The 19,512-nt window shown below is 44.5% G+C and overlaps 1 protein-coding gene across 25 annotated transcripts in view; it reads left to right on the forward strand.

Annotated features, from left to right (window-relative positions):
* Nucleotides 1–19,512, forward strand: part of DST (dystonin) — a 503,614-nt gene that overhangs the window by 40,302 nt on the left and 443,800 nt on the right. For all 25 annotated transcript variants that reach the window (XM_059077098.2, XM_067005926.1, XM_067005928.1 and 22 more), the window contains exon 3: nucleotides 12,503–12,703. In XM_059077098.2, coding sequence (XP_058933081.1) covers nucleotides 12,503–12,703 — 201 coding nt within the window. The remainder of the gene's footprint in view (nucleotides 1–12,502; nucleotides 12,704–19,512) is intronic.

The raw sequence follows: 19,512 nt of genomic DNA on the forward strand, positions 1-19,512 counted from the left end.
GTCTTAGCATATGGCTCATGAAGCTGGAGTTTGTGAGGTGCCCCACAACATCCACTAAAATGCCCTTTTTCTAGTTTTGAGTAAGCAGATGCAATTTCTACCCTACTTTGAACTTGATTTTAATGTGAACGTAATGTAGGTTCCATATTCTGAATCTTTTAAAAGCCAGGCATACTTATATTCTTTTTATGGTTCATTTTGGTAAAAAAAAAAAAAAAAAAAGATGAATTCCATCAACAAGGCCAGTTTCAACAGAATAAGCCTTGCCTTACTGGACAACCACTGCCCATAAAATTCACTGTTGCTCTGTGCTGATGGCTTTATCTCGAAAAACCAAAGCAGGAGGTGGGAATGGTGAAGGCGTGAAAGCTGTCGTATCAAAAGCTGTGGGGTTGATAAATTTGTGCAAACCTTTGGCTTGGTGGTTATAGTCCAAATATAAAAAAATCATCGGGGAATAGGCATAATCCTTATAAGAAAATAATGCAAGTGCATCCTTTGATAATATCATCTATGTGTTTGATGAAACAGTGTAACAGATGTTGTTAAATCTGTCTGTGAAACCACAAACAGACGGAGTAGACCAGGCTGCCAGAGGGATATTAGACTGACCTGTATATTTCACAGACCAGGTTGTTGGGGCAGAGCAGAGATGAGCCGACCCAAAACGCCGAGTCAGAGTTACTTCTCAGTCTATGAAAGAGGCAGAGTGCTCCAGGCCCTACAGGATACTGCAGAGCAGGGGTTGGCAAAGATTTTCTGTAATGGACCCCCTGTTAAGAGATTTTTGACTTTGCAGGGCATGTGAACTCTATTGCAACTACTCAACTGTGCTCCTTTCTAGCGCAGAAGTAGCCATGGGCAATGAATGGGAGTGGGTATGGCTATATGCCAATATAACTTTGCAAAAATAGATAGTGGGTCAGACCTGGCCTGAGTGCTATAGTTTGCTGACCCCTTATGGAGAGGGCGGGTCTGGTTGCCTGAAGGCTCTATCGTAGAGCAGATACTTGCTAAGACTTAGGCAAACTTCTAAGTGTATATTTTTCTTTAATCTCTAAAATGGCATTAAAATATTTACCTCCTAGGAATACTACAAGAAATAATGAAGTAATGTGTGCTCGGTGTTTGGCACATGGGAAATGCTTGATAACTAGAAATTATTATTATTTACGCAACTCTAAAGAGTTAGAGTTGGGTGAAGTTAACCAGCTGAACAGTGTTGGGAAAGTGTTCGAATAATGGGGCTCAAATTATGTTTGGCTGTGTAACAAGACATGTGTAGGGAACTCTCTTTGTCTTAGTTTGTCTGAGGCCCCAGGAGTTGTAGTTGGTGAGACTCACACTGCCAGAGAGAAGAGGACTAGCAAAGGAGGTGGCTAGCTGGGGAACTGGTTTTGCGACCAGCTCTACGGCAGAGTCTGCTGCACTCACTGACACCGGTGTTCTTTTTGTTCTGGCCACGTGGCCTAACCACGTTTTTCAGCTTCCCTTGCAGTGCAGTGATTGCCCACATAAATAGGTTCTGGTTAATGAACTGCGAGAAGTCATGGGTGCTGTTTGCAGGCCTGGCTGATGGACACCATCTGCACACAATCCTGGCTCTTTCTCCATAAACTGGCAATGTGGAGAGGACATTGGGCACCTCATGAGCCACAAGGTGGAAGGTGCCTGGTGCCCTGAGTGGCTGTGTGAAGCAGAGCAACTGTCTCACTGGCTGATCCTGTGTGACTGTGCCCTGTATCTTTTTTTTTTTTTTTTTTTTTTTCTGAAAAAGAATATATATTGGGTTGGCCAAAAAGTTCGTTCAGGCTTTAACGTAAGATGGTTAAGGAAAACCTGAACGAACTTTTTGGCCAACCCAATGTATGTATAATTGAATCATTTTGCTGTACACCTGAAACTAACACAACATTGTAAATCAACTATACTTCAATTTAAAAGTATACGAGTATTGCTACTCCAGCTTTCTTCTGATTTCCATTTGGATGGAATATCTTTTTCCATCCCCTCACCTTCAGTCTCTATGTGTCCCTAGGTCTGAAGTGGGCCTCTTGTAGACAGCATATACATGGGTCTTGTTTTTGTATCCATTCAGCGAGTCTGTGTCTTTTGGTTGGAGCATTTAATCCATTTACATTTAAGGTAATTATCCATATGTATGTTCCTATGACCATTTTCTTTATTGTTTTGGGTTTGTTTTTGTAGGTCCTTTTCTTCTCTTGTGTTTCCCACTTAGAGAATTTCCTTTAGCATTTGTTGTAGAGCTGGTTTGGTGGTGCTGAATTCTCTTAGCTTTTGCTTGTCTGTAAAGCTTTTGATTTCTCCATCAAATCTGAATGAGATCCTTGCCGGATAGAGTAATCTTGGTTGTAGGTTCTTCCCTTTCATCACTTTAAATATGTCATGTCACTCCCTTCTGTCTTGTAGAGTTTCTGTTGAGAAATCAGCTGTTAACCTTATGGGAGTTCCCTTGTATGTTATTTGTTGTTTTTCCCTTGGCTGCTTTCAGTAATTTTTCTTTGTCTTTAATTTTTGCCAATTTGATTACTATGTGTCTCGGCATGTTTCTCCTTGGGTTTATCCTGTATGGGACTCTCTGTGCTTCCTGGACTTGGGTGGCTATTTCCTTTCCCATGTTAGGGAAGTTTTCGACTATGATCTCTTCAAATATTTTCTCAGGTCCTTTCTCTCTCTCTTCTCCTTCTGGGACCCCTGTAACGCGAATGTTGTTGTGTTTAATGTTGTCCCAGAGGTCTCTTAGGCTGTCTTCATTTCTTTTTATTCTTTTTTCTTTATTCTTTTCTGCAGCAGTGAATTCCACCATTCTCTCTTCCAGGTCACTTATCCGTTCTTCTGCCTCAGTTATTCTGCTGTTGGTTCCTTCTGGTGTATTTTTCATTTCAGTTATTGTATTATTCATCTCTGCTTGTTTGTTCTTTAATTCTTCTAGATCTTTGTTAAACATTTCTTGCATCTTCTTGATCTTTGCCTCCATTCTTTTTCTGGAAGGTTGCCTATCTCCACTTCATTTAGTTGTTTTTCTGAGGTTTTATCTTGTTCCTTCATCTGGTACATAGCCTTCTGCCTTTTCATCTTGTCTGTCTTTCTATGAATGTGGTTTTTGTTCCACAGGCTGTAGGATTGTAGTTTTCCTTGCTTCTGCTGTCTGCCGTCTGGTGGATGAGGCTATCTAAGAGGCTTGAGCAAGTTTCCTGATGGGAGGGACTGGTGGTGGGTAGAGCTTACTGTTGCTCTGGTGGGCAGAGCTCAGTAAAACTTTAATCCACTTGTCTGCTGGTGTGTGGGGCTGGATTCCCTCCCTGTTGGCTATTTGGCCTGAGGCCACCCAACACTGGAGCCTACCTGGGCTCCTTGGTGGGACTACTGCTGCACTCCGGGAGGGCTCACGCCGAGGAGTACTTCCCAGAACTTCTGCTGCCAGTGTCCTTGTCCTCACAGTGAGACATACCGCTTCTCTCTAGTTGTGGCATGTGAGTTTTCTCTCTCTAGTTGTGGTGCACAGGCGCCAGGGCTCACGAGCTCTGTAGTTTGCAGCACATGGGCTCTCTCGTTGAGGTGCATGAGCTCAGTAGTTGTGGTGCATGGGCTTAGTTACCCCACAGCATGTGGGATCTTAGTTCCCTGACCAGGAATCAAACCTGTGTCCCCTGCATTGGAAGGCAGATACTTTACCACTGGACCACCAGGGAAGTCCCAGCAATCTGTGTTTTAATCAGCTTTCCTGGAGAATCTGATGCTTGATAAAGTTTGAGAACCACTGATTAGGTCTTGGAAATTCCTATGGCAAATGCACACTTCAATGTACAATGGTTCAATGGCTCAAATAAAATAGAAGTATATTTGTTGCTCATTTAGAAGTGCAGGTGGTTGAACAGCTTGGCAGAGTGGCTTCCTCCAGGCAGTTATTCAGGGACCCAGGGTGATGAAGTCACTGCCATCTTTTTTTTTTTTTTGTGGTACGTGGGCCTCTCGCTGTTGTGGCCTCTCTCGTTGCGGAGCACAGGCTCCGGAGGCGCAGGCTCAGCGGCCATGGCTCACGGGCCCAGCCGCTCCGCAGCATGTGGGATCCTCCCAGACTAGGGCACGAACCCGTGTCCCCTGCATCGGCAGGCGGACTCTCAACCACTGCGCCACCAGGGAAGCCCACTGCCATCTTTAATACGTGACTTTCAGGCTTTCTCTGAAGGTCATCCCAGCCCAAAGAGAAGAGCATGGAGAAAGGCTGTAGGATTTGTTTATAGGCTGGGTCCAGAAGTGGCATACATGTCCGTATTCCACTGGCTAGAACTCAGTCACATGGCCCTGACTACCTGCAAGGGAGGCTGGGAAATGTAGTCTAGCTTGTGCCCAAGGAAAAGAGGCAAACACAGATTTTGGTGAGCAGCTAGGAGTCTCTTTATGGACATTTCTGAGGTTCTCTGTATTCTGGACCTATTTTATGTCTCAAAGCCCTTTGACAGTCAGGTTGAGCTCATGGACTCATTCTCAGAATGTTTTTATTTTTATTATTATTTATTTATTTATTTATTTATTTATTTATTTATTTATTTATTTATTTTTTGCGTTACACGGGCCTCTCACTGTTGTGGCCTCTCCCGTTGTGGAGCACAGGCTCTGGACACGCAGGCTCAGCGGCCATGGCTCACGGGCCCAGCCTCTCCATGGCATGTGGGATCTTCCTGGACTGGGGCACAAACCCATATCCCCTGCATTGGCAGGTGGACTCTTAACCACTGCGCAACCAGGGAAGCCCTCTCAGAATGTTTTTTTTTTTTTTTTTTTTTTTTTGCGGTACGCGGGCCTCTCACTGTTGTGGCCTCTCCCGTTGCGGAGCACAGGCTCCGGACGCGCAGGCCCAGCGGCCATGGCTCACGGGCCCAGTTGCTCCGCGGCATGCGGGATCCTCCCGGACCAGGGCACGAACCCGTGTCTCCTACATCGGCAGGCGGATTCTCAACCACTGCGCCACCAGGGAAGCCCTCAGAATGTTTTTAAATGCATAAAATAATAAACAGAATTACAGAGGAAACCATTTAAATTGAAATATAATTATAAATTGTTAAAAAAATTTTCACCTAGAATTGCCAAATCAATCTTGAGGAGAAAGAACAAAGCTGGAGGCATAACCCTTCTAGGCTTCAGACAATGCTACAAAGCTACAGTAATCAAAACAGTGTGCTATTGGCATAAAAACAGACATATAGATCAATGGAACAGAATAGAGAGCCCAGAAATAAACCCACACACCTACTGTCAATTAATTTTTGACAAAGAAGGAAAGAATATACAATGGAGAAAAGACAGTCTCTTCAGCAAGTGGTGTTGGGAAAACTGTACAGCCTCATGTAAATCAATGAAGTTAGAACACACCCTCATACCATACACAAAAATAAGCTCAAAATGGCTTAAAGGTGTAAACATAAGATATGGCACTCTAAAACTCCTAGAAGAGAACGTAGGCAAAACTTTATCTGACATAAATTGTACCAATGTCTTTTTAGGTCAGTCTCCCAAAAGCATTGGAAATAAAAGCAAAAATAAACAAATGGGACCTAATCAAACTTACAAGCTTTTGCACAGCAAAGGAAACCATAAACAAAATGAGAAGACAACCTATGGACTGGGAGAAAATATTTGCAAATGATGTGACTGACTGACAAGAGCTTTATTTCCAAAATATACAAGCAGCTCATATAACTTAATAACAAAAAACCAAACAACAAAATCAAAAAAATGGGCAGAAGAGTCCAAAGAAAACATACAGATTGCCAACAGGCACATGAAAAGATGCTCAACATCGCTAATTGTTAGAGAAATGCAAATCAAAACTATAATGAGGTATCACCTTGCACTGTTCAGAATGGCCATCATCAAAAAGTCTACCAATGATAAAATGCTGGAGAAGGTGTGGAGGAAAGGGAACCCTCCTACACTGTTGGTGGGAAAGTAAATTGGTACAGCCACTATGGAAAACAGTATGGAGGTTCCTCAAAAAATTAAAAATAGAGTTACCATGTGATCCAGCAATCCCACTCCTAGGCATGTATCTGGAAAAGACAACAGCTCTAATTTGAAAAGATACATGCACCCAGTGTTCATTGCAGCACTATGTACAGTAGCCAAGACATGGAAACAATCTAAATGTCCATTAACAGATGAATGGATAAAGAAGATGTGATATATATATATAAAACAGAAAATTACTCAGCCATAAAAAAGAGTGAAATAATGCCATTTGCAGCAACATGGATGGATCTAGGAATTATCTTTAACTAAGTGAAGTAAGTCAGAGAAAGACAAATATATATCACTCGTTTGTGGAATCTAAAAAATAGCACAAATGAACTTATTTATGAAATAGAAACAGACTCACAGACATAGAAAACAAATTTATGGTTTCCAAAGGCAAAGGGGGGGAGGGATAAATTAGGAGTATGGGATGAACAGATACACACTACTCTGTATAAAATAGATAACCAACAAGGACCTAGTGTACCCCACAGGGTACTATACTCAATATCTTATAATAACCTATAAAGGAAAAGAATCTGCAAAACAATATATGTATGTATAACTGAATCACCTTGCTGTACACCTGAAACTAACACAACAGTGTAAATCAACCTTACTTCAATTAAAATTACAATTTCAATTAAAAAAATTTTTTGACAGAGCAATATATGTATTTATTAATGCATTAAATAACAAGATCTAGTGACAGATTTAATAACTACTTTGATTTTGAAGTAACAATGAATATAAATGGTATTTCAAGATATCTTCAGCCACTATAATTTAATATTTAAATATCTTTGATTTCTTTTAGTGGCAAAAGTCAGATATTGCTAATAATACCAGGTTTATGGCCTGCATTTATAATTGAGGGATATGCTAAGTCTGTTTGTTTGTTTAAATTTATTAAATTTATTTATTTTTGGCTGCATTGGGTCTTTGTTGCTGCGTGCAGGCTTTCTCTAGTTGTGGTGAGCCGGGGCTACTCTTTGTTGCGGTGCATGGGCTTCTCATTGCGGTGGCTTCTCTGTTGCGGAGCATGGGCTCTAGGCACGTGGACTTCACTAGCTGTGGCAAGTGGGCTCAGTAGTCGTGGCTCACGGGCTCTAGAGCACAGGCTCAGTAGTTGTGGCGCAAGAGCTTAGTTGCTCCGCGGCATGTGGGATCTTCCCGGACCAGGGCTCGAACCCATGTCCCCTGTATTGGCAGGCAGATTCTTAACCACTGAGCCACTAGAGAAGCCCTATGCTACGTTTTAATTAGAGTTTAGTGAAAATAAAGACATATTTTTCCCCATCCAAGTTCATTGATTGCCTGCTCCATCTCCCTTGAATTTTATCCATGGATTCAAGAACTTCTGCTCTATACTTTATTTCTAGCCTTGGATGAGGAGAATCGTAGGGTTTTTATGGGGCATTACATGCCTTATAAACATTAGCTTATTGAGCTTCATAATATTTGAATATGGTAAATCTATGTCTTTACCTATAAACCTTAGCTTTTCAGGTAGCTTTTCAGGCAATAACACAAAAACAATTCTATATAAATACTCATTGCATTAAGTTTCAATTTGTTCAGATGCTTCATCAGTAAACTGGATGGTGCTTTGATCTTATATAACAATAATTCTTACTTGAAAATGTTAACTTTTTCAATTTCTGCCTGACTTATCTAAAATGTTTGTAGACATTTCTTGTTTTAATCAGTCAACATATGTTCTGAGTATATGTAGAAGATTAGCTCTGAATGCATTACTGCCTTATAACCTCCCTACCTAAGAGCAAAGTGGAGAGGGCACGGGTTTGGAGTTAGAAAGACGAGCTTTTCTATTTGTGAGTTTTGGCCTTAGGTAGGTTCCTTACTCCTGGTAAGCCTCAGTTTGGTTGTCTATGAAGTGGATATAATAGGCTTAGCACCTAAATGGTGCTTAGTAAATTATTGCTATTAATATCTTCTCCCTTTTTTGACAGTCTAAACAAACAGCCTGGTTAAGTCTGAGTATTCGATGTGTGAGGAAAATAGCTAGCCACGTGAAACCTAACAGAAAGAATATGCATCAGGGGTTTTGTTTGCAGGCAATGGAATTTGACTCTGACTTAAACCGAAAGAGAATTTGTTACAAATGTATGGTAGAATTGACAATCAAAACGGAATTGTTATAACAGAAGTAGGCAGCTTCAGAAGGTCTTTGGTGCATCATCCACTAGACTGATGAATTCCTTCTGCTATTTTCAGTCTTTACATCCTCTGCTTAATATTCAGTGTCCAAGCAGAGCGACTGCAATGGGTTGATCCTTGACCGTGAGCCTCCCTGGGAACTATACCAGGTTATTGAGAGGGAAGATGTAGAGTGGGCTGTGGAGCACCCAGACTTGGCTGTGTATCAGGACTGTGCATCTGAGAAGTTACTGCCCAAAGGGTGCTGATAAAACAGGGTGGCCTAAAGACATGAAAGCAACCTAAATGTCCACTGACAGATGAATGGATAAAGATGTCGTAAATATGTACAATGGAATACTACGCAGCCATACAAAAGAACGAAATAATGCCATTTGTAGCTCCATGGATGGACCTAGAGATTATCATACCAAGTGAAGTAAGTCAAAAAGGGAAAGAAAAATATCATATGATATCACTTATTTGTGGAATCTAAAAGATGGTACAAATGAATTTATTTACAAAACAGAAATAGACTCACAGACATAGAAAATAAACTTATGGTTACCAAAGGGAAAAGGGGGGGATAAATTAGGAGTTTGGGATCAACAGATAACATACTACTATATATAAACTAGATCATCTACAAGGACAAGTATACGAGTACAGCACAGGGAACTATACTCAATATTTTGTAATAACCTATATGGGAAAAGAATCTGGAAAAGAATCTATCTATCTATATATCTGAATCACTTTGCTGTACACCAGAAATTAACACAACATTGTAAGTCAACTATACTTAAATAAATAAATAAATAAATTTAAAAACAAGGTGGCCTAAAAATGGCAGAAGTCCACTACCAAGAGACTGCCAAGTTCCCATCACCTACTGGTTGAAGGGCATCCAGGCAAGATCAAATGGCTAGAGGGAGAAATGGACTTTACACTGACTCCATCAAACCCCGTTAACACCTGTGAGAGCTTATAGCACCACCTACTGTTTTAAAAGAAAATTTCCTTCTGTTAAAAGTCATGGCTTATTTTTTATAGTATTTAGGACACGCAAGTGTAATAAACCCCAAACCAATAATTCTCTGCAGTGGTTTAGGGAGATTAAAAAAATGCCTGCTCAGCAATGACTGTGTGCTGTTTGCAGTGTTTGTGATCAGAGCTCTGAACTGCTGGCAGGTGAGTTGCTGCTGTAGCATCCAGGAAGTGAAACCATAATAATAAGGGGTTAATGCATTGACTACTTACTGTAATCTGTGTACTGTTCTAAGAGGCTGGTGTGGACTATCTCATCTAAATACCATGTAACTCTACTAGAGGGGGAATACTGTATGCATTTGGCAGGGGAAGAATCTGAGGCTCAGAGAAGTAACTTGGCCAAGGTCGTACACCTAGTAAGTGGGAGAGCTGGGGTTCTAGCCCAGACAGTTGGACTCTCAGGACAGCAAGTGCCTGGGGCTCTCTAGAGCAAGGAACTCTCTCCTGATGACCAGGGTGCTTAGTACCTCATGTGTCTATCAGCAGGGCACACCTGCAGTGTGATTCATTTTCGTTTTTACACCTGATTAATAACACACTTTTGTCTTTAAGAATATCTTTTATTCACACAAGCAGTATACCTAATAATCATAGCCAACCCTTATCTATCGCTGTGTGCCAGGCACTTTTCTAAGTACTTTACATTTATTAATTCATTTATGCTTCTCAACATCCCTATGAATTAAGTACTGTTTTTAATCTCCATTTTACAGATGAGGATATGGTTCAGTAACTCTTCAAGATCACACAACTAGGAAGTGACAGAGGCTGTGTGTGAACCCAGATAGCCTGGCTGCTTGCTGTCTGTGTACTGCCCTGTAGTGCTTGTAAGAAGTTATTTTAAAATAGTCCACGTATATTTATAAGATAAATCACAGAGGTGTGTATGGTGGTGCTCAAATCTTAGAAAAATGTGAAGGTGGAATGAAAGTGACAGAAATTTAGGAAAGACTGATTTAAAGAGTTTCTTTCTTTTTTTTTTTTTTTTTGTGGTACGCGGGCCTCTCCCTGCTGCGGCCTCTCCCGTTGCGGAGCACAGGCTCCGGACGCGCAGGCTCAGCGGCCATGGCTCACGGGCCCAGCCGCTCCGCGGCATGTGGGATCTTCCCGGACCGGGGCACGAACACGCATCCCCCGCATCGGCAGGCGGACTCTCAACCACTGCGCCCCCAGGGAAGCCCCAGTTTCTAATTTTTATTGTAAGCTATGCTTGAATATCTTCTTGGGCCTACTTGCCACAGTTTCTCCAGAGTAGATACAGGGGTGTGGATTTACTGGGTTATTGTTCTCCAGAATGACTGTACCAACATGTTTTACTTTTTTTTTTTTTTTTTTGGTCACTTTAAGTGAGTTTTATGTAGTTTTCCTAAGAGTTTCTAGAATTTGTAGGCCCTCGAGGACTATTGGTAATAATAGAAGTTAAGTAAAATTTGGTTGTTTATTACTCCTAAGAGCATAAGAGAAGGAGAGTCTGCATCTTTACCTAAGAAATATGCTTAGCTCACCCCACTGGGACAGAAGCTAGTGTATCAGAACACAGTTCATTCCACCAGCGCACGTGTTTCTGGAAATCAGTGCCATCTAGTGGTGACTAAACCCCTCAGTAGCTATCAGAGTGTGGTGTATGTGTGCGTGAGCGAGTGTGTGGGGGGAGGGAGGGCATAGGGGGAGGACATCCAGGAATCTGCATATTTAAAAAGCAGCCCCCAGTTTCCCCTTTTCCATCCTTTTCACGGCACCTGCTGCACAGCCCTGGGATTACACGGGAGTCTGGGCATGTTCTGGGCCTGTTTGGGGTTGAAGAACACCTTCCCCCCAGGCCTGCACACAAAGGAGATGTGGAAACAGGCTCATGTGTTTGGGGTAAGAAGAAAGTGCCCAAACTGTGACCTCAGTTTTGCCAAATCCATTTGCATTTCCTCCCTTGTTGATTTCTGTTGACCTCCGCCCTCCTTTGACTTTGCGGCTCACCTGGAACTTCTGTCTTTTTCTCCTTCATCCTCAGCCTGGTGTCTAGGGCCCCATCATCAGACCCCAGGCTCTCCCCTCATCCCTTTGTGAGCTCCCCTGCATGTGGGTGTGCACATCATCAAACAGTGTTTCTTATTGCTACATAAACATTCCATCCATCCATCCATCCTTCCATCCATCCATCCATCCATCACTTTACTTCTTCATTCTTGCCTTATGTTGTTCCCTTGCCTGGAACATAAATTCTATCCCTTCTCCACATTCCACTGGCCCGCTGAGCTCAGCTTCATCGATTGATTCCTCCTGTAGGGTCTGTCTGCACCTCGCGGCCTCCACTGCCCTCATCCCGCATCGCCCATCCCAGTCTGCTCGTATACTCTGCAGCAAACTTCTGCTCTGAAGCAAATCGTCAGCTACTGCAGGACAGAGGTTATGTTATGTAATTCTTTGGTATTTTCCAAAACCGTGTACACGTTCCCAGATGCACAGCTGAACTTGTTTCCTTGCCCAGCGAGTTGTCCTTATACTCACCATACTGTAAAAAAGAAGGAAAGTTAACATTTCATTGAGTACCTGGTATCTGCCAGATACTATGCTTAGAATTTTACGTCTAAGCATAGTATCTGCTTACGTTTGCTTTTACGTCTGTTACGTTATTTAAAACCTAAAAACCCTGTGAGGAGAATGTTATCCATTTCTTAGGCTGGAAGAATTAGATCATCAGTGTTTAATAAATGTGTAGCTATAATGAACAGGTCAGCATTTAGACCCAAGCCCATCTGACCCCCCAACCGCCAAACCCATACCGTTTGCTGCACTGCCCTGCCGCCATTTGGTGTTAGACGCTCCCTTTAAGGTGTTTCATGCTGATGCCTTGCATTCCTGCCTTCCTTCCTGCACAGTCCACTTCCAGGGAAGCAGAGCATCCTTTTCCCTGGGGTAATACTGGGTCTTTTCCCTGTACCATCCTCATGCCCACATGGAGCCCCCCTTCTTCACACTTAGTCTGACTTAACATCCACGTAAGTAAAGCAGTATGCCCGCCTACTTTTTTTTAAAACTAGCATTTCTAGATTAAAACATCCCTTAAGGTAGGATAACTCTGGGTCCTGGAACACGAGATGCTTTTCAGGACACACAAGCCTTGCTACACTTTGAGCTCACTTTGGATGGTCGAAGAGCTCACAGAGCTCGTGTCTTTGGATGTCTCTGTACAACTAGCCCCAGAGAGCTTGCCCAGCTGACTCAGGACCAATCTGAATCTGTTCTCTTGTGTTTCCTGCCCCAGGGATTCCGAGCCAGCCCTCGGCACCTTAGGAGACGGGCCGCAGCGGCTGCAGCTGCCCGGCTAGAAGAAGCCAAGCCTGCCGTGGAGGTTCACCACCAGAGCGAGCAGGAGATCTCAGTGAGGAAACGAAGAATCAAGAAAAGCAGCCGCGTGCAGCCAGAATTCTACCACTCCGTCCAAGGCGCTTCCACCAGAAGACCTGTAAGTAGGGAATTGTCTTTTCAAAGAATATTAAATACGTTGTCACATGGGGGTGGTCCTTCTCTTAGTCTTCAAATATGATCAGATTGACTTTAAGTAATTCAGTTATTCTCTTATCGTCCCAGCAAGTAGTCGGGAACTCACTTGAGTGCCAGCGAGGAATGTGGTTTCCCAGGAAGCGCTGGTCAGCGGTGGGCGGCGGGGCGGGGGCGGGGATTGAAAACTGGTGAATCCTGACCACGTGAGAGTGGGGTCTAGAGCCCGGATGGGGCCATGGGGTTACCCAGCTGAGGCCTGAAGTGGTGAGAGCTGAGCTGGTGGAGAGGGGTGACAACAAAGCAGCATCGGGACGGGGAGGCGTGGAGGGAGGGGCCGACCCCCTTGTCTGCAGCTGTCCTCCGGGTGATGCTGAGAGAGCTGGCCCCTCTGGGTGGCTTTTCTGTTGCTCCCCGGCGGCACTGCTGTCCTCTTCTAGCAAGTGCCCTGGGTCTCTGTCAGCCGAGCTGCCTTACCTGGACAGTTACCTGGGACGCTTGGTGCTTGGTACCCACCTGGTCTTCATCCCTTCTCATCTCCTGAGCATGCTTGTTCCACGTGCTCTGACCTTCTGTCTTCGTTGGGGCTCTTACGCAGGGACTTGTTGCCGGGGCTGTGACGGTTAAGGATTTGGGGCTTAGATACTGACATTTTAAAAACTTTCAAGGAGTATTTCATGACTGCAGTAATCTTGCATTGCTTCAGCATTAAAAAAAAGTTTCCCTACGAGTCCCTCCTGTGCTGTGGAGAGCCCGTGAATGACCTGACTCATGCCAGCTGAGGGGAGCCAGCAAGGTTTGACATGATAATATGTCTCTGTAAATTATTAAAACAGACCTGCCCTTCTGTGGGGTAACTGTGTAGCAGACGTATGTGGCGTTTGCTCCCAGGCCAGCGACAATGGCAAGAAGCTGAATTCCTTTAGAGAAAAGGTCCTGTTTAGCCAATGGTAAAATAAGCACATACTTAGAGATGAGAGCCTTTCTTTCATGGTTGAGTAAAACAAAGGCTAAGTAGAATTTGGTATCTACGCGGAGCCACAGGAAATTGTAGAAAAATTTATTCATTCAACAACCGTAAGCTTTTCTATACAGGACATAAGAGATGCACAGGTATGTATTAATAACTAACGGTTACTGAGGGCTTACTTGTGTAACTGGAATTATTCATCTTCTGCATGATGAAACTGAGGCCCAGAGAGGTAAATAACTTGCCTAAGTTGACCCAGTTGTTTGGGGGCAGAGTCTAGGGTTTGGGTCTAGGCGGCGGCCTCCAGGGCCCCAGCACTTCCTCTGCAACCCTCTGCCTTCCTGCTACCCAGCACCTCACAGCTGAGTCCATGGACAGACACGCACACGAGTAAACGGAGTGCAGGCCTGTGTTAGGGAAGTGCTGCCGTGGACTGTGCACCCGGCACTAGGGAACGTGGCGCAAGACCAGAAATACTTGCAGAGAAGCAGACGCCTGAGGCGTGCGCGTCCTGGAAGAGGAGGAGTTGATCTGGTGGGAAGTGGAGGGAGGCGTCGAGGAGCACAGAGGCGTGACGGCGTGGCAGGCTCGGGGGACAGCTCGAGGTGGTGCTGATAGATGAGACCAGGGTCATGAAGGAATATCTTATGCTGAATCGTTGGGTTTATCTTCTGTGACGGGGCTCTGTTGAAGGTAGGGAATAGGCACATTGGTTTCCCTGCTCAGGATCTAGCTAATTCTTTCTTCTAATCTCCCCATGTGGATGGAGAAGTATGTGATCATCCTCAAAGTTTAGGAACCCTCCACCCGCCCTTATTCCCTCCTGAGAACTGTACCTAACTGCCTTGGTAATAAGACATCGTCCCCATGCCTGGTGACTGTGCCCGGAACACCTCTCTTCGCTCTCTGTTTGCCTGGAGAATTCCAGTTCACCTCTGAACACTGACTCGTGATCGGGCGGCTTGTTCAGGAACATCTTTTCTGATCCTTCCCACCAGAGTGAGGTGCGTTCTGCTTTGGTCCTCGGCCCTTTGTACAGATCTCCAGCAGCGCAGTTACTCAAGTGAAAAAGGCAGGCTCAGTAGTGAGACGGACATGGCTTCGACTCCCGCTCTATGTATCTGGCAGGAAACAGCTGGCACCATAGAATTTAATGGAAAGACTGTTTCCAGAAGCATGGGCAGGGCTGAGACGCTCCAGCAGCCTTCAGGTGGAACCTACCTACCTACCTACCTACCTTCCACCCCTCACCTGCAGGGGTGGCAGACGGCAGGGGCCTTGCTGGGTCCTGGTCAGAGGGCTGGAACCAAGGAAGCAGCCTTCCCCAGTAGCTGTGGCGTGCAGCCCGGCCAGAACCCAGTGAGTCAGGAAGGGGGCAGCGGGGGCAGATGTGCTGCCTTCCCAGCTCCTGCTTTTCCATCAACCCGACCCAACAGGACACCAGAGGGCTGGGGAGTGTGGGTGATGCGGGTTACAGAGATCAGCACCCTGAGGACAGGGCAGAGTCACCAGGGATGGGCAGAGTCTGAGGGGACAGACAGGGACCCTAGCAAGTAAAAAACATACGTGGTCATCTCTGCCGAGCTGTTCAACTCCTCGAGACTCAGCTTTCTTACTGTGAAGTGATAGTAACAACGGCGACCTAACTGAGGGGTGAGGATGAACTGACGTGTGGAATTAGGTGGCCTGCTTGGCATAAATCAGTGCATGGTAATTCCTTCCTCTCCTTCCCCCCCAGACCTTGACTTTCTTGGGGACCATATCGTCTGGCCTAGCATATTTCCTGGCATATGACATCTGATGCATTTTGTTGAACAAATGAATGAATGATATTTATACATGACGTGTAGGTTAGGCACTATAGGAATTCAGAGAATGGAGTTTTTTCTTTTACCCCCCAGATAAGGTGGTTAGGGGGTAACTACTTCACGGAAGAGACAGGATTGAGTTGGGCTTAATTATGGGTAGGAATTGGAGAGCCAGCCGACGTCAGCTCTGGGAAACAGAGTAAGCAGAAGTGCTGAGAACTGTTTGGCTGGATGTGGGGGATTATGAGAAATGTACAAGATAAAGCTGGAAAAAGAGATGGGGCCGGAATACCACTGTGTTTAAACTTCATTTTCTGTGCTTCGTGGAGGCACTGGAAGAGATGAGTAGCATCATCATAGCAGGATTTTAGGAATTAAACCTGAGCAGGGTGGGTCAGAGGGGAGCAGGACAGGGCCGGGTCAGTAGCTACTGCAGAGGTCTGGGAGTCTGGTGATTAACACCTGAACTTGGACATTGCCTGTAGCTCTCTGCCGACATCTGGTGGTCACTTCTGGTAGGGAACCTGAGGAAGGCCTTTGCCCTCTATTCTTCGGAAGGATCATTTGGAAGGGAGCAGGGTTAGAGGACAGGAAATAGCAGTGGAGGCTGCCTTGTTGCTAGGGGCAATAAAAACATTCCAGGAGCTTCTTTGGGGCGGGTAAAGCTGCCTTGGTAATAACTCCATCTGTGTGCTTCTCCTAGGGGTCGTTGTTTTGTAGACTGGAAATCGTCAGAGTTGGTAGCAGGAGGCTGTTGGCTTCGTATGTCATGTGATTCCTGCTCAGCCTCTGCTGACATTTCCCCGTTTTCATGCTGTAGGTGGACTTGAGCGCCGGCGTTGGGTCCTCTTCTGGGTTTGGTTAGATGCCAGTAGGGCCAGCACATGAGCCCGGAACCTGTGCCTTTTCCAGCTTACACAGTGGGAGGGAGAGGGGGGACGAGTCAGTGTCAACTCTGATGGTGGCCTGGAGATGAAATAAAAATAAATCAGCTGTGGTGACTCAGGATTATTTGAATGACTTTATGTGAAGCACTCCAGGCGTTTCTAGCAGCAGTCTGAGTAAGAAACAGGCCCGTGAGTCAAAAGACTGACACAGGACGTAGCAGTGAAGGAGATGACTCAGAAGCTGTGACAGTGCACTTTCTGCCAGGAAGCGGGCCCCGAGCCATATGGAATGCATTATACTTCAGCATCTCCGGCTGCTCCAACCTATTTACTTTTTCTGAATTCATCATTTATACTCCAACGTGGCTATAAGAATTAGTAACGGAAATCACTAACATAAACATAGTGAGTAATATTTGTGTTTTCTTTCCCCCTCTTTTGAAAAATGAGATGTTTCTAGGAGTGAGTAAGCCAAACATTTATCCTGATTTTCTCTCTTAGGTCTTGGGACTTATCTTATATATTGAGACGTGTCACTGGAACATTTAGGAATTTTTACCACCTTGGGGCAGAAGAGATAATTAGGTCCACCATCTCCCTTGGTTCTTTAGTATTTTGACACTGCAATTGGGTCTGAATCCTAGAGCTTGAAACATCACCATCATCACCACCATCACCGGAGCTCTCACATCACTGCACGCTCGCTACGTCGGCAGCCCACAGGCAGCAGGTGTCTCTGTGCTTCCCTGTTTTCTCCCCTTTCATTTTCCCAGCAGTTCTCTGGGGCAGGTGCTCACTCCCCGGAGGAGGAAACCTGTCAAGGTCACACAGCTGGTGGATGATGGAACGAAGATATAAACCCAAGTGTTCTGACTGGAGCAGTTGGAATAGATTCAAATGATCATGTTTCTAGGCCTAGAGGTTTATCCTAATGAACCCTCCTACAGTACTTTCATCAGTTTGAGTCTCAGGTTTCCTAGCTGCATAGTTTTTAAACTTTTGCATCAATCAAAACCTATTTTTAAATGGTGCTGGAAAGCATAGATAAGCCCCAAACCTCACTCTTGCTATGCTTTTCGTTCAGCCTCTCCTCCTGGGGCAGAGGACCTGGGAGGCAGCAAGAGTCCTTCTACCTAGTGCCCTCACTTGAGCCTGTTAATGTAGAACAAAAAGGGGAAATCAAAACTTAAGAGCACCTGAAAATAACCAGGCACCCTGACTCTGTCCCTGTTACGTTTCACTGATTCCAGTTTTGTGCACATTTCAACCCCATCGCCTGCATTTCCTGGACTTAGAGTCTCTGATACTAGCTCATAGAGGTGAAGGACTATCTGATTAAAAACTGCCAGCGCCCCCAGGTACTGGCCAAGCAGTAGCTCTCTCCCCGTGCTGGCAAAACCAAGGCCCACGTGCTTCTGTCCTTCACTCTGGGGCTCCTGCCCCAAGTAACTGGATTATCAAACCTGATACATTAAAAAAAAATTGTATTGAAGTGTAGTTGATTTAATGTTGTGTTAATTTCTGCTGTACAGCAAAGTGATTCAGTTACACACACATATATATATATTCTTTTTCATCTTCTTTTCCACTCCGGTTTATCAGAGGATATTGCATATAGTTCCCTGGGCTATACATTAGGACCTTGTTGTTTATCCATCCTTATATAATAGTTTGCATTTGCTAATCCCAAACTCCCAATCCTTTCCTCTCCCACCACCCTCCCCCTTTGGCAACAACAAGTCTGTTCTCTATGTCTGTGAGTCTGTTTCTGTTTTGTAGATAGGTTCATTTGTGTCGTATTTTAGATTCCACATGGAAATGATATCATATATTTGTCTTTCTCTGACTTATGTCACTTATGATAATCTCTAGGTCCATCCATGTTGCTGCAAATGGCATTATTTCATTCTTTTTTTTATGGCTAATATTCCATTGCATCTATGTGTACCACATCTTCTTTATCCATTTATCTGTCAGTGGACACTTAGGTTGTTTCCATGTCTTGAGCCTGGTACTTCTGACTCAGGTTGGAGGACAGGCAGGACGCAGATGATTGGTGGTCCAGCTTTCTGAAAGGTGAACACTGGGGAAGAAGCTGGTGTGGCCTGAGGGGTGGAAATCAAATTTCCAGTTTGGATACGTTAAGTCTGAAATATCTACTAGATTTCCTAGGGTCTGGATTTCATGGGGTTGTTAGTACACGGATATTATCGAATCCAGGAGACTGATCAGGATAACCCAGGAAGTGAATACTGATACAGAAGGGCGTTGAGGGCTCAGTTGGGGTCCTCCAGAGCCAAGAGGTTAGGAAGAGGACAGAGGTTCCCTTTAACTTCTGACGCCTTCCTTCAGAAAGACGAACACAGCAGATTGGTGGTCGCCAGAGGTAAGGGGTGGGGGTAGGGGAAAACACAATTTAAAGAAGTACACACAGCTGAATACACCTGTTGTTTTCAGTGACACAGAAAAACAAACCCTTGAATACACCAAAAAAAAAAAAAAAAAAAAGAAGAAGAAAGAAAAAAGGAAAAAAAATTACAGGTGCCTTAGGCGGAGGTGGGTCCAGGGCTCCTGACTTTCACTGAAGGATGTTCATCTTCTGCCAAGAAATGGCAGCATCGCAGGTAGAAACTTTAAGGAGCAGCAGGAAAGGATTTCCCATGCAAATGAATTACTCCTCCCCAGCCTTGCCCTTTCTCCTACCTTCCTTTTCCTTCTGTTGTTGGATTTTGTTTTCGAGTCTTGAGGAAATTTTCTGTTTTTGTCTTTGCAGCTTAGGTCATTGTAAGGCTGCAAGATACTTTGGAACATTGCACAGTTTTGTTTTTTAAAAAAATATACTTATTTATTTATTTATTTGGCTGCGCCAGATCTTAGCTGCGGCACACGGGATCATTAGTTGCAGCATGTGGGATCTAGTTCCCCAACCAGGGATCAGACCCAGGCCCCCTGCATTGGGAGTGCGGAGTCTTATCCACTGGACCACCATGGAAGTCCCTTTTGCATAGTTTTTCTTTATTTTAAATTAATATTAACAGGTTTCAGGTCATCTTTGTAGTCAGGAGCCTGCTGCTGTGTAGAAAAGACTAGCCAGACATCCTTGATCTTG

This window comes from Kogia breviceps, chromosome 10 (assembly GCF_026419965.1).
Source record: "Kogia breviceps isolate mKogBre1 chromosome 10, mKogBre1 haplotype 1, whole genome shotgun sequence".
NCBI classification, from domain to species: domain Eukaryota; kingdom Metazoa; phylum Chordata; class Mammalia; order Artiodactyla; family Physeteridae; genus Kogia; species Kogia breviceps.